General features: G+C 39.8%; 1 protein-coding gene across 1 annotated transcript in view; it reads left to right on the top strand.

The window, feature by feature from the left end:
• The window catches only part of STAM2 (signal transducing adaptor molecule 2), a gene marked incomplete in the record, with an annotated part of 1,442,819 nt that overhangs the window by 1,033,255 nt on the left and 394,139 nt on the right, over positions 1–15,425 (top strand). Inside the window, 1 exon segment of the mRNA XM_044074901.1 lies at positions 7,953–8,007. Coding sequence (XP_043930836.1) covers positions 7,953–8,007 — 55 coding nt within the window.

Genomic DNA, 15,425 nt, shown 5'->3' with positions numbered 1-15,425 from the left:
TGCAACAGTTTCTTCCTTCTATTGTAAAGTTTGTTTATGGCAGAGGACCACCAGATTGGCTTCCTTTTTTTGGAGGATTGTGTCCATGCACCCATTAAAGTGCTTATAGAGTGCATTTGTGTAGGATTCAGCAGTTGTAACTCTATTGTCCATCTGCATGGGTGTCATGAAGTTTGCCACTTCTGTCTTAAGCATGAAATTGGCTTTGGAGAAATTTTTTACCGTGGGTTTCCTTAATGGGGGTGGGGGCTGGATGTGGATATCTAGGGTTATTTAACTTATGGTCGGATCTGACTAGCGAGGAGTTGACTTCAGGTGTGGAACACCGGTCACTCATGTTGGTAATGACTAGGTCTAGGATATTGTTGCCCCTGGTGGGGGTGTGGATAAGTTGATCCAGGGCATTGGAATTTATGAATTCCAGAAAGCGTTGAGCGAAGGAGTTGGTACATGGGTAGTTTTCCCAGTTAATGCTGGGGTAGTTGAAATCGACCATTATTAGGGTGTTTGGTTGAACCCTAATATTTTCCAGTATATCAAGAAAAGGAGTGGGAATCCTGGGGCATGGTGGGGGATCTGTAGCAGGCTACAATTTGGATTGCAGTTTTGCCCAGAGTTAATTGCACTTGGTTAACCTCGGATGCATTATGCTGAGCAACTAGCCTGGAGGTGTGGATATCCTTAATGAATATGGACACACCTCTGCCTTTGGTGTTCCGGTCCAGGTTAGATGGCCGAAAAGTGTGGTATGAGTTATAGCCTGGTAATGCAGGTGTGCTCTCTGGAACCTTGAACCAGGTCTCAGTCACTGCACAGATATCGATGTTCTCCATTTTAAGGAGTGCCTCGAGGGAGTGCATTTTGAGATTTAAACTTCTAGCATTGAATAGCATTACCCTCAGTTTTTGCTTGCATCTTCCTGCTACGGTGGTGAATTTGTAATTTGAACCTTGCCTAAAAAAGGCACTATAGGGGCGGCAAGAGCCTTAGCCAGTATCCAGAATCCCAGGGGCGACAGGTGTAGGCCATCTCTGGCAGAGCATCGTGGTCTGTCAACCATGTCGTCCCAGGCAGACAGATACTGGATCCCCTTAGAAAGACACCAGAAGCTTAGCCAATTGTTGAAGTCAGTCATTTTGTCCTTGTACTGCAGTATCATTCTGGGCGATGGCAGGATGCTTCTCAAAGCTAGGATCATACCTGCCTAAGCTACAAGATCGGGGAGCTCTTCCATGTCTCTTCATGTAGTCCAGGGTGGTATGTCTCAGGTCGTTCACACCAACATGGACAATGACAGAGTCATATTTGTACTCGTTCTGGAGTGACCTGAGTGCATGGGTTATGTGGTGGAGCCTGGCACCTGACAGGCAGCTGACAGTAACCTTCTCCTTGTTTAGCCTGGTGAGTGGGACATCAGTGCGCCTGACTGTAGAGTCTCCTATGACTAGTGTGTTGGGTACATTGTTTTGCCTTATGGGCTGTGGTTGAGTGGCACACTGAGTCTGTGGGCTATGTGTCATTTGGGTTGTGTTGGGGGGGGGTCGAAGTTGCTTGCGTTTCTGCTTTGGAGGTCTCTGTTGCTTGAGCAGATTATTATTGAGAGCTTCTGCGAATGTTTTTGTGTTTCTATGTATGGATTTTGGTGGTGTAGGTTTAGTGGGACTATGTAATGAGTGTGGCGTGGTGCAAGTGTTTACCTTCTCGTCTTGACTGTCAAGTTCAGTCTTGGTTGGAGTGAGCTTTACCTCCAGTTTGGCTAGATAAGTGCATTTCTCACAGGTTGTAGTGTTGGGTGGTAGGAGGAGAGTAGGGTTGTCTGTGTACATGAGGCAATTGCTACATTGCCCCAAGATGCCCAGATTCATCAGACAGGAGAAAACACTGGGAGCTGACCCTTGGACATGCCTGAATAAAAAAAAACTATTTTCCTCTAGACAAGTGAGGAAAGTGAGTACAAGAGCTGTTTTTTCTGTAAGCAAGTGAGGAAAATATGTACAAAAACTGTTTTCCTGTATGAGGAAGGTTGAGTGCTGTAGTAATTTGTAGCTTATTTAGTGCTTACAACAAATTCTGAACAAGTGCTGGGCACAAATAAGCAAATTCAAGTGCTAAAAGTAAGAATTTGTATCTGGACTACACTAGTTACAGGAAAGAAACAAGTGCAAATGCGGGCTTTTAAATCAGAAAGTTGAGAGAAATGGAAAAACTGCCCAAACGGCCAGTAACTACAATTTCTGTGCCAGAACCACTCCTTATGTGGTAGATAGGTTACCTAGTGCTTACCACTCCCACTGATAAGCTAGAAGGCTTCCCTCCAACACAGAAAGGCTTGGGGGGCTCAGGAGCTTACATACAGTCCTGGATACAGCAGATCGGTATCTGGACTAGACTAGTTACAGGAAAGGCCGGAAACAAGCTTAAATTCTTTTTTTGTTACAGTTACACAGGGAGATTCTAGCAAAGTTTTATTTTAAAGGAAAGGGAGAAAGGCGAAGCAGAAGATAATTCAAGGCTAGAAACTAAGTGGGTTGGCCTTCCCAAATATTCTCTCTGTATTAGGTAGAATGAGCTAATGACACTAGACTGGGAGGAGTGTCCCAGATCAAATTTACAGTGGGGGGGGGGGGTCAACTGCTAAGCCACCAAGTATAATAGCAAGACACCAACAGGGTGAGGGCGGGGAACAATACTACTGCTACTAGCCTACACTCTTTTAGCCAGTAAACACTACAGAAATGTTTATCACAGCAGAAGAACAGCAGTGAGCCACAAAATAAAAATTTTTAAACAGATAAAGGAGCAAGGAAATTCCTACAGAATGCTTTTAACTGCAAACAATTTATGATAACACTCCTTGGCAAGGAGTTGGAACAAACAAACAGGTGCTTAACAAGTTGAGAAAATTTCCAGTTAATACCTTTCACACAGTGAAACTAGCTAAAAAGCTTTACAAACAGCATGACAGTAAAAACCTTATTTATCAGGCCCTGTAAGGCAGACAATTTTAGTTCAACTATGCAGATTAGTTAATAGCAATAAAATACAAATATGCAGCATGCAATAAAAAGTGCTATATATAAATTGCTAGAACCAATAATTAGTAAAAGTAAGCAAAAAAAAAAAACAGGATACTTATTGTTATATATCTCAGAACAGAGATGTAGTCAATGCCCTTCCTCCACTCAGCTCAGTGTGTAGAGACTCTGTGTGTATAGGCGTCTAGTTTGTTCTCAATTATCCTCACCAGTGTTCTAGATGGGGCTTGTGTCCATTCAGAATATCTAGCTATGGACCTTAATTCTTATAAAGAATAATTTTGTTGGTGTAGGTCAAATAGTTCTTTTTGCGTTTCATTTATCTGTTTCTCCAGATCCGGGCATTGGGTCAACTGGAATTTCTTTTCTAGTTTCTTGAGTCTGTCAACTAGATTACCCACTTTCTCTTTCCCCACTTTCTTGTAATAGGTGACTTTCTAAATTAGAATGCCTTTAAGAGTCGCCTTACAAGCTGCCCACTGAACATATATCACATTGGATATCTGTGGATATTAGACTTTTATCTAGCTCTGTTAAAGTATCTAAATTCTCCTTTCCCACTTCTGCTTTGTAGAGTAGATTATTATTTAGGGACCAATTGCATCTGTTATAACTCTTATTTGATCTATTCCACCAGTCTTTTTCTAGCATAATGTTAGAGTGGTCTGACAAATATCTAGGTTCAGTGGAATATTTAATATTTCCTCTTGCTAGCATTTCGGAGATTAAAAAGAAATCTAATCTGGACCAGGAGTTATGATATTTTGAGTAGTACATATAATGGTTGTTTTATCTAACTCCTCCCCAAAGGAGGTCGAGGAGAAAAGTCAGAGATCAAATCATTTAGGGCAGCTGATTCTTCATAATTGTATGCACTAGACCTACTAGTGCAGTCAAACATAGGGTCAATTACAGAATTCCAATCTCCTCCAAGTATATAGTAATGTTCTGGGTATTTACAAAGCAAATTATGAATTTCCGAAATTAAGTTTTGCTGTCCCGAGCATGGGCCATATATATTCAGGAAATAGAGTAGGCTTTGACATTTGAGGATGCTGTGTTGTGAAGTAATACCATCTGCCATTTGTGTCAGTTTTAAGCGCTATGATAGATTCCTGGAAATACTTTTTTTATTGTAATAGTAACCCCTTTGGAATTAGTGCCATCTCCAGATGCGATTATAGTCTTGATCCACTTTCTGTTTATATCATTCCCCCATTCCTCCTCCAACATGTTTCTTATATAAAAAAAAAAATATTTGCATCAGATTTCACTATTAGATGCAACAACTTTTTTTGTTCTTATCCTGTAATCCTCTCACATTCCATGAATTTATTGTCCACATTTCACGTCTTAAGATATAGTCTGGTTGTTACAGATTTTGCTAACAAAGATTTATTGTGTTCATAAGCCCAAGTTTTCTTCCCTCAAGGAAATTTGGAAATATACCTTCAGTTAGTAGCACTTAACTCTTCCATAACTATTTCTGTTCCTAACCACTTAGACGCCCTGGCTGGAAGAGTGAAGATATGGGAGGTTACCCAGTAAACCAAGAGTGTATTGCAATTTGACATCATGGGAGTGTAACCTTTGAAGCTTATTATATTAGACCATGTAAAAACACTAAGAAACCCTAAACTAATATACATAGCTTTATCAATCCCAAGATTTGTCATCCTTTACTCAACACCGCATATCCACTGGCTCCTAATTAACTTAAAGCCAGACTGAAGGTAAGGTAAAATTTAACAGTGAAAACCTTCATAACAATATTCCTCACTCACATAAGTACAACTATTGTTGATGATTGAGACTCCAGACATGCTACCCTAGTAGTAGAAGGGATATGAATTTCAGCAAAGTGTAAATGTATTGGAAATACTCAGAAAAGTGTTATTGAGAAGGAGTCGGTAGAGCTTGTTTGAATAAGATGTTTCAGGTTACTCTCTGAAAAACAATAAGATTTTTCAGGTTACTCTCTGAAAAACAAGCCTTGACCATAAAAGGCTGAAACTGGATTAGCATCCCTTACATTGGCACTTAATATGATCATGAGAGTTCCTACAAACCTTAAAAATTGTCTATCTTTACCATATCTAAAACTACTACCATTACATACTTGTAGAAAAATCCATAAGCTTATGAATGTATCTATCATCCTATAATCCAATGCCTACTTGCTTGGATTTCCTTCATAATTATAAAATACACACAAAGCATATAGAAGTACAACGATCACAGTTTCTAGCTGAACAGACACCAAAGCTGTTGAGGTTTTGAGAGTCTTGCCTGGATTGTTGCTGTAGGAACGGAAAAATAATTGTTATAGTATGAAGGCATGAAAGCAGGCAAGATTTCACCATATTCTTTCATGAATTATGTGGTTTCTGAGCCAATACTCCCAGTTTATATCTCTTTAACTCTCAAACTTATTGTGTTTAATAAGGGTCACAGACAAGAATATGTAGAACAAACAAGATCATAACTATAATGTAAAAAAAAACTGTGCTGAAAACTGCAAGGCATTAGGGTTAAACATGTAAATTACATGATCAACATTTAGAGCCTAACTAGTTTGCACAACTAAAGAAAAAAACTAAAGAAAAAAAATATTTGCATCTCTTTCTCATTTTAAGATTCCAAAAGGCTTTATTAACCAATTAGAAACTCTTCATAATAATTCCTTCACTTATCTATACATTAACAGAACCCTATCAAGTCCCGTAAAAATAGTGAACGGAACAAGGCAGGGATGCCCACTTTCACCATTACTATTTAATTTATACATTGAATCCCTCTTTCTTCACATTTCACAGAGAACATTTCATTCAATACCCAGAGTCCTGAATTCTAAAGTAATGTTGTCCGCATTTGCAGATGATCTGAACATCCATTTTGAATTCCCTAATACAGACCTAAAGAAAATTATAACATCAATAAATTAATACTCGGAAGTCTCAAGTTATCAAGTTAACCACAAGAAATCGCATATATTTCCAATCAACCCCTCAAACCATCTAGAATGCTACTTCCCGGATTCCTCCTTTAAAACAGTATGCACGATTAAGTACTTGGGGATATCATATGAACATAACCAATTATCCATGCTACAAAACAACATGATAAAAATTTTAACAAATATTATGCAAGACTTAAGTAGGTGGAGGCACTTGAAATTATCCATGATGGCTAAAGCAGCAATAGTTAGACTGAATATTGTACCAAGACTACTGTACTATTTTAATGCAACATTCTCAACCATCCCAAACTGCTTTTTTCTTAAAATATATAAGGAACTGGCCAAATTAATTTGGTATCCCAATCAGTTAGGATAAGCTATGTAAAATTAATGTACCCCAAAGAGAAGGGAGGCTTGAGTTTACCCGATTTTTATCTCTACCACAAAATCATTGATGTCATCAGGTTAGTCTCAATTTCAAACTTTTCTTCCGACAAAGAAATGTGGTCTCCGAAGTGGGTAAGAATATGGCATCAACATGTGCTCAGATGCAAGGTAACTCCCAAAGCCATTGCATTCATAGCTCCAGCAAATACTAGGGAATCTCAAATTAAACTCCCATCTTAAAGGAAAAAGTGATGAATTTTCAGGATGTGATAAAAACACTGAAGTTAGACAAAGCTCTGTTATTACTTCAATCTATTCACTTAAATCACAATATCAAAATAAATAAAATGATAAACCTAACGGACTACTCACTAATCAAGGATTACACTGTATGGGATATATATAAACACATAGGGTGAACATTACAAGAACTACGTGATGCCTTAGTGGTTAATAAAAAATATACCATCACTCTACGCCAGATTAGAGAGGTAATTTCCTCTGTGACTAGAGACAAATATCAATGAGACTGAACTGAATAGGCTACTAGATATTATGGGAAATCTTCACAGTAGGAAGAGAACACTCTCCAACACTTAAAACTCATTAGTACTATTAAATATGAAAACTCATTATTATACTCCAGTTACTGGGATGGTAGGGGAAGCACACTTACAGAAGAGCAGAAGTTTAGAGCAATAAATCACACATTTATCTCTATTTAAAAAGCTGATATATACACAGCTATAATGATTAACAATAGCACTTATTACACCCCTTCGATTTTTAAATAAATTTGATCCTAAAACCTCTCAGCATGCTCTTGCTGTTCTTTTCCTCAAGCAGACCTCTTACACGTTTTATGGTTCTGCAAATATTCACAAAATCTGTGGTGCTCTCTTAAAGTACGATTAGTTAAAATGGGTCATCATAAATCAACCCTATCTTTGGAACTAGCCATCCTTCATATAACAGATTTAAAATTCTCCAAAATGGAGTTTCATGTTTTAATTACTTCATGTTCACTAATTAAACTTTATATAACCAAAAATTGGTTAGAACTTACAAGAGTATCATGGAAGGGTTTTAGAGCTATGGCAACAACATGTATATCCTCTCAAAGACTTACAGTAAGGAATGTAAAGAAATGGGTTTATTATCAAAAATACTGGAAATTACTTTTTGATCCTATCTTAGCTACCTGACAAAGAAGAATTTGGTAACAGAAATTTTAGAAGCTCATTTCCTTAGAATGCTACCTGTTTTATCAGTTACACTTTTGACTGTATGAAGCAAGATTAAATTGTACATTTTGTTTTCTTATTCTTCCCCTTTATTGACGCTGTAGCACTCATGTAGATAATGTAAATAGTTGTTTGATTTAGTGCAGTTATATTAAGTAGTTTATTTGTTGTGTGTGTGCAACCAGTATTGCATTCTTTTTTTTCTTATTTACATGTTTGTAATTCTAATTTTGTACTTGGTGCACATGTTAAAAATAATAAAAATTGCTATTTGGAAAAAAAAAAAAAAGAAACTGACTCATTCTAATTCATCTTTTATTTTTGTAGATATGTGCCAGCAAATGGGTCCCATGATAGATGAAAAACTTCAAGAGATTGATAGGTAGGTAACTGGTTTTAAGGATGTTAGATGTTGTGTAGTTACAGTAGTTTTTTTTAAATGTCATGCCACAACAAATGCTAGGTAATAATTTCCTGCCCTTGCCTTTTCAACCTGAATAGGTTTCCAAGTGCCCCCTTGTGCTGCTTAGCTTCTAAACAAGAAAAGAAGGAAAAGCTTGAGCAAGGCATATGCTTGCAGTTGTAGGTGAGTGGGATTGGCTGCCACTTAATGTATGCAGGCAAAGCCACCCCCCCCCCCCCTTAGAGCTGGTCAGATTTTTCATAGGCATGCTAGTAATGACATGATTAGTTGCATGCTATGTATAGGCACCTTGTGGTTTCTGTTTGAAATGTTACGCTTTGACCAAGTGATGCCCTTTTATTGCTCCAAGTTGCTGAAATTACTTTCCTTTCATGGGAAAAAAGTAAGTCTATGGTCATGTGTACTCAGGGCTGGCCTAGCCGAAATGGCGCCCTAGGGGAAGTAGTGCTCTTATGCCCCTTAAGCCCCACCCACAACATACTCATGAAACACCCCTGTTTGAGCCACATCCACAGGTAGGTCATTCCCCAAAAAAGCCACTCCAGTAATTTCCTTAAATTTAAATGCATAGGAAGAAAAAGATATCTTGTAATGTAATTAACCTACAACTACCTTTAGTACATATTTTTGCCTTTAAATACCAGAGCCGGAACATGGTCAGATAGGGCCCTAGGCAGGGTAATAGACCACCCCCCAGTGCAGTCCCTCCTGCAGCAACTCCCTACCCCCCCCCAGCAGCAGCCCCCTCCTCAGCCATACCAGTGTTACATTATTTGGTTATTTCTCACCAGTTACCATGCATACTGTCCTCTTATTTGCTTCTACAGTGATTACAGATATTGAAATAAAATAGCACAAACACAGATAGCCATTTGCTAAACAAACAGTATAGTCTAGCAATGAAAACAGACTTGGCATGAGCAGTAAACTTATCTGCCCTTGAAACTCACATTCATTGAAATGGCATGAAAGCCCACATTCATAGAAAATGCATCTGGCCAGTGGAGAATTAAGTTTACCTTTGTGCCGCTTTCAAAACAGACTCCTTCCACACATTTTTAGGGACTTGCATTCATGTATTTGTTCTTTGATTCACCTTGTATTCCTTGTATAGTACAGCACTACGTGTTAGAATGTGTTTTAAATTTGTAGTTTTAGACATTCTTTTAATAAGCAATGAAACAAAATGTATGAACCAATAACTACCCATTTCAGAAAATTTCAACCATAAAAAGACACTCAAGACTTCTGTCATTACAATCCACTAGTATTACTCCGTACGCAAAATCTCTGCAGAAGTAAAATCATCTGAATTCCACATTAAAGAAATCTGTAACTAATGAAGAGGTTGCTACTGGCAAACAACTTTACATATCAACGTTCTCTGCAAATTCAGTGCCTGCTGCCCTTGAAAAATTAATTGCCTATATTACATTAAAAAATTGGTAAGTTGGTAACATTGCAATAGGAAATGACTAACAAGTTCACAGTCACTAGGTATCTCATACAAAAGGCCATACTCAAGAGTGTAGAACCCCTATCCCCCCCTTATAATGCACCAAATAATCAACAATCATATGGGCACTGCAAAATCAGCACTCCATCTATATGGTGTAGGAGTAGAATCCCCATAGCCTTCTGCACCAAAGGCAATTATGCTACTAACACTGCTTTCAGAGTCTACAACACAGTGTGCCATTTGATAAACAAAAAACAGCTAGTTGCACATTGAAAACATTTGCACTTTAGAGTGTTTTAAATTTGTAGTTTTGAACATTTTTCCAGTAAGCAATGAAACAAAATGCACCAATAAAGACAAAATTGCCCATTTCAGAACGTTTTAACCATAAAAGACCCCTCAAACTTCTGTCATTACAACCCACCACTATCATCCAATAAGCACAATTTTTTGCAGAAATAAAATTCATCCGAATAATTCTACTTCTGTGTTGTATGTACAAATTCAGGGCTTGCTGCCCTTGAAGAATTAATTGCCTATGTTGCATTAAAGAAAAAATTGGTACGCTGCTAATATTGCAATAGAGAATGACTGAGAAATTGACAAGTTCATAGTTAGTAAACATCTTATACAATGAAGGGCACACTAAGGAATGCAGAACCCCTATGTACGCTTAAAATGCAACAAATAATTGTCAACTAGGGCAATTACATACCATGCATCCATACCTCTCACCCTCTTAGCAGAAGAAATCTGAGCAAAGCCTAAAATAATGGGGGGGGGGGGGGGCAAATGCCTCCAAACAGGGGCAGATTATAAATATTGCTCTTGTACACTTAGAAAGTTGCTAGAACAGCATTTGTCTTAGCATGCATTTTTTGGAAGGAAATGAAGGCTGAAACTCAAATGTATGATATTTAGTTATTTAAAGGCTCAGTGATTTCCCAGAAAACCACAAATTTTATGAGGAATAGGTCACAAATATGAGGCAAAACTCTGGACACTTGAGAGGTATGCATACCTCTCGTCCTCTTAGTGCAAGAAATCTGGACAAAGCCTAATATGATGTGGATGTAATGGCCGGAAAAATAGGGCTAGATTTTAAATATTGCACTTTGTTAGAAAGTTGCTAGAACATGTACTAGCCCAACGACACAGACACGCACCTTCTCTGTCATACACACACCTAGTCTCTCACACAGTAACATATGCACTTTCTCTCTCATACAGAGAATGACTAATTTAAATTACACAAACACTTTCTCTCGCATACAGAAGCCCAGTTTAAACTTCCCAGACACACATATACACTTACCTTCTTTTTAAACCGAATGGCAACACACGTACACATGGAATTAACCCCTCTCGTTACTGAAGTGCTAGTTCAATTTCTGTGCACAACTGTAGAACATCTTTACATCCACGTTGGCATGTACGTGATGTACGCATGTTCCTCCTTAAAGGAGAAGACTCCATTGCAATGGAGTGAAGTTGTTTTTTTCCTTCTGGGCAACCTACAGGTGTAAAAGTGGGAGGGCGCTTGCCCTTCCCCATCACCTTATGATTCTGGCACCCTATGGTTTATTTATTTATTTTAATTAATTTGCTTTTCATATTATGCGTTCGCATAATAAGAAAAGTAAATTATTTAAAATAAATAAACACAAATTGCACCCTTTAGGAGGCCGACATAAACGGCGCCCTAGGCAGTTGCCTAGTTCGCCTATGCCTAAGGCCAGCCATGTGTGTAATGTACTCCTGTAACTAACTTTGAACTTATTTTATTGAAATTATTTGAAGAGTTAATTTCATCTGTAGTTTTGTTCTGTTAAATGTTAACAAGGTTAAAAAAATGCTTTGTATGACAGTCATCTGAATATGAATCAGCGGTGGTGGTGCTGCGGTAGCGTTGTCGCCTCACATTAAGACGCTGACCGGTTCGACTCTCAGCTAGAGCGTCTTCTGCGTGGAGACATGTGTGAATGGGCGTACCTTCGTTGAAGGTTGTGCGTTAGGGCTGGCAACTCAGCACGTAAAAATCAACTGCCAATCATTAGCGGACCGGAGTTCCGCTGTGGCGACCCCTAACCGGGAAAAGCCGAAAGACACAACAACAACAACGTAAGAAAGAGGACTATGATGTAGCAAGGAAGGCTATTGTATATTGTTCCTTTCTCTGCTATCATTTTTCTAGCTGCAGTTTTTTTCCCGTTTTCTTTGACATTTGGAGTTGCCTGTAGTCAGGACTACACAAGTACAGCCTGAATGAAATTCCGAGTGTCAACTCACCAGAGAGTACATAGGAAGCAAGGATAACAAGAACAACTGTATAACATTTCAATTTAAAAAAGATATTCAATACAGTACCCGCAGAAGGATAAATAAATCAGTAGTCACAGCAAAAACACACAAGGACCCCCAGGCAGTCATAAGAGCAATATTGTTCATAGCTGTATGACAGTGTAGGATTGCACATGTTAAGATTGTCCTCCTTTGTTCGTCTGCATCAGACAAATAGCAGGCAATTGCACATGAATGAGAAAATTATTATGCTACATCAAAGAATAAAAAAAAAGCTATTGCACACTTTTCAGCTGAGCAATGTATTGTGAATGATTACTGACTAAATAACCGGTGGCTGGTATCAGAGTTTATAAGTCTCAACACTGTTGGGTAGAAGCTGTTTAAGTATCTGGTGGTCCTGCAGTTGTACTCCAATATCTCTTACCAGAAGACAGTTGTGCAAACTAGCTGTGTGCAGGGTGAGAGGGGTCATGAATTTTTTTGGATGCACGTTTAATACTTCTTGCTGCGAAGAGATCCTGGATTGATGGTAAGTCTGTGCCCGTGATGTTTTTGGCAACTCGCACCACTCTCCGTAGATGTTCATCGTGTTTCACTGTTGCAATCATTACTCTTGGGTTATCCTACTGGCAGGCTACCCTCACTCGGCCAGAATTCCAAAGTCTAGGTCCGGCGTCGGTTGCTGTCGCTTCCTCCCTCACGTCGGTGCGCCAGGGGTATAAAAGATGCAGCCGACATCGTTTTCTTCAGTCTTTCTTGCCGCGCGTGCCCGAAGCAAAAGCAGTTCACAAGTGCTGGTCGGCCGACTCCTGAGATATTCAAATCCGAATTTCAGAACCGAAGTCTTCATTAAAGCTAAGTACCCCATTGGGGAAACTTTTTTCATGCTCCAGACCGATGTCAGAAAAAGTTAACAATTGTATTTTTTGTGGGAAGCAAATACCTCATAAGGATTTTCACTCTTACTGTATTCCTTGCCTAGACCCTGATCACAACGTTGCTAGCTGTCGGTTTTGTGCTAGATTTAACCAATGCACTATTAAGCGTCTGTTCGATTTTGCATTTCATTACTTTGGCCGAAGATTTAATTATATAATGCCGTCAGACCAGCCGACAACCGGAGTTTACAAAAAACGCAAGGAGAAGTATAGGCATGCGAGGTCCAAAACTGACGACAAGGCCTCTGCTAGGCCAGTCGCCGGTTCTCAGTGAGGTGCTTTCGCAGCCCCTGGCGCCCGCTACCTCAGAGCCACAGGCCACTTCCGACTCCCACGTGGAACCGACTGGGCCTCTGGATACTCAAGGTATTGGACACTCGGAAATCATTCCCTCAGATGGGTCCGGAGCCGCTGAGCAGGCATCGGCTTCTGAGGGTGTCTTCAGACCTACGCAACTATATGTTAAGCCATCTTCAGCTTCAAAGACTAAAGCAGCTCTAAAGACAAAGAAACAAGTACAGCATTCTCCTACTCAGACTTCCATGCCTAAAAAAACAGATGCTCAAAATGGCCGAAGACCTAATTACTTTGATCAGGGGCTCCCATCGCCCTCCTGATAAGAGGCCTAGGCAAGAGACAGAGTATGATTCTTCTGATCAGGTTTCTATTTCTTCTGATTTCTCTTCTGAACAGGATTACTCCATGCTTCCCTATGAGGATTCTGATGCTGAAGAATCCATTCCTTCAGCCTCTCCTCCTGAGGATTATTCTTTTGAGGAAACCCTGCATACCATGAGGGAGCATTTCCACTGGGAGAGCCAAGACTATTCTGAATCTAAGAAAAGGCTCAGGGACTTTCTACTACTTCCTCAGCACAGACCCCTTGCTATTCCACCTGTTCTAGACATTGTAGATGATGTATTTTCAGAGTCCGGCCTGTCCCCTGACTCTTTACCCCTTGCACCTGCTAAGCCAGACAGATACTACAGGGTCCCGGATTCTCATAAATTCCTATATAAAAACCGCGCTGCTGACCCAGAAACTATATCTCAGGGTCCCAAAGGGGTTAAAACTTCCACTGCAAAAAACCCTGTCCCCACTGATAGGGATTCTAGGGCTCTAGACAGATGGGGGAAAAGTTTACACTTCTGCTATCTTGGCTGTAAGGGCTTTAAATTGTCAGTTTCATATGCTTAAATATCAGCAATATTTAATGTCACTGCTTAAACAGAAATTGTTGACAAATACTGAATGTTCAGAGAACAAGGAATTGCAGGATTTATTGCATGCAGCTGAACAAGTGGGAAAGCATACTTTGCAATGTGGTTATGATTCACTGGAGGCCTCTTGCAGGGCCGCTGTTACAGGTTCTGTTATTAGAAGGCATGCTTGGTTAAAGGAACAGAATCTGCCTGATCATGTTAAAGCAAAATTATTAGATGCACCATTACAGCATGATACTTTGTTTGGTACTAAAGCAGAAGAGGTGTTGAAAAAATGGGGGATAAAGCAAAATCCATGCAGACAGTCAAGGATTTCTTACAGGTACAGCCACCCACGTTTAGCAGGAACTGGCCTTCTAAAAATGGGTCCTTTCCAGTGTCAGACAGGCCACAAAGAGGCAGATACAGGCATCCCAGAGGCAGATCTCAGCCCCAAGGCTCATACAGGCCTAAATAATGGGGTGCTCCTGCCTCCAAAAGCGGAGAAGACAAATCACAGCCTTATAGGAAACAGTCCCAATGACTTTCCTCTACCAGATCCAAGCACCTTTCCTTTGGCAGCCCCCTTAGGAGGAAAACTAGCACTTTTTTCATCAAATTGGCAAATGGTTGCCCAAGACAAATGGGTCCTGAACATAGTGTCCCAAGGCTACAGGTTCCATTTTCACACTCTACCAAGGTCAAAAGGTATGCCAGACCTGCCACACAATCAATGGGCAGAGGCACAAAAACAAATTACAGCCCTCATGGACATGAGGGCCATTCAGCAAGTACCACAACAAGAGCAGGGACAAGGATTTTACTGCAGACTTTTCCTAGTACCCAGAAAGGACAAAACCTGGAGACCAATACTGGACCTGTCTATACTAAATACGTTTCTGGAAGTTCCAAAATTCAAGATGTTGACTCTACAGCAGCTACTACCCATGCTGGGCAAGAAGGCTTGGCTCATAGCTTTGGACCTAAAAGAGGCATACCTGCATGTCCCAATCAGACAATCTTGCAGAAGATACCTCAGATTCATAGCTGGCTCAATGCATTACCAATTCTCTGCACTGCCCTTTGGCTTATCTACTGCGCCCATGTTTATTCACAAAATGCCTGGCACCAGTAATTGCGTTTTGCAGACAAAAAGGAATTCAAATATATCGCTACTTGGACGACTGCCTAATTCAAGCAGAGAACAAAGATATTTTTCTAAAGCATCTGGCGTTTGTAAAAAGATTACTAATTGGCCTAGGGTACACAGTAAACGAAAAGAAATCAAAACTAGTCCCCTCTCAAGAGATAATATTCCTGGGTGCAAGCTTAAATACAACTGCCCAGATGGCTTATCTCATGCCAGACAAACAAAAGCATCTGACTACTTACTTCAAGAAATTGGCAACAAAAACCCACCTATCTGCAAGCCTTGGGTTTCATGGCATCCTGCATTCTACTAATTCCATATGC

The sequence above is a fragment of the Protopterus annectens genome, chromosome 6.part0 (genome assembly GCF_019279795.1).
Source record: "Protopterus annectens isolate FY-2018-M chromosome 6.part0, PAN1.0, whole genome shotgun sequence".
NCBI lineage: Eukaryota > Metazoa > Chordata > Ceratodontiformes > Protopteridae > Protopterus > Protopterus annectens.
This window is presented reverse-complemented; position numbering and strand designations above follow the sequence as displayed.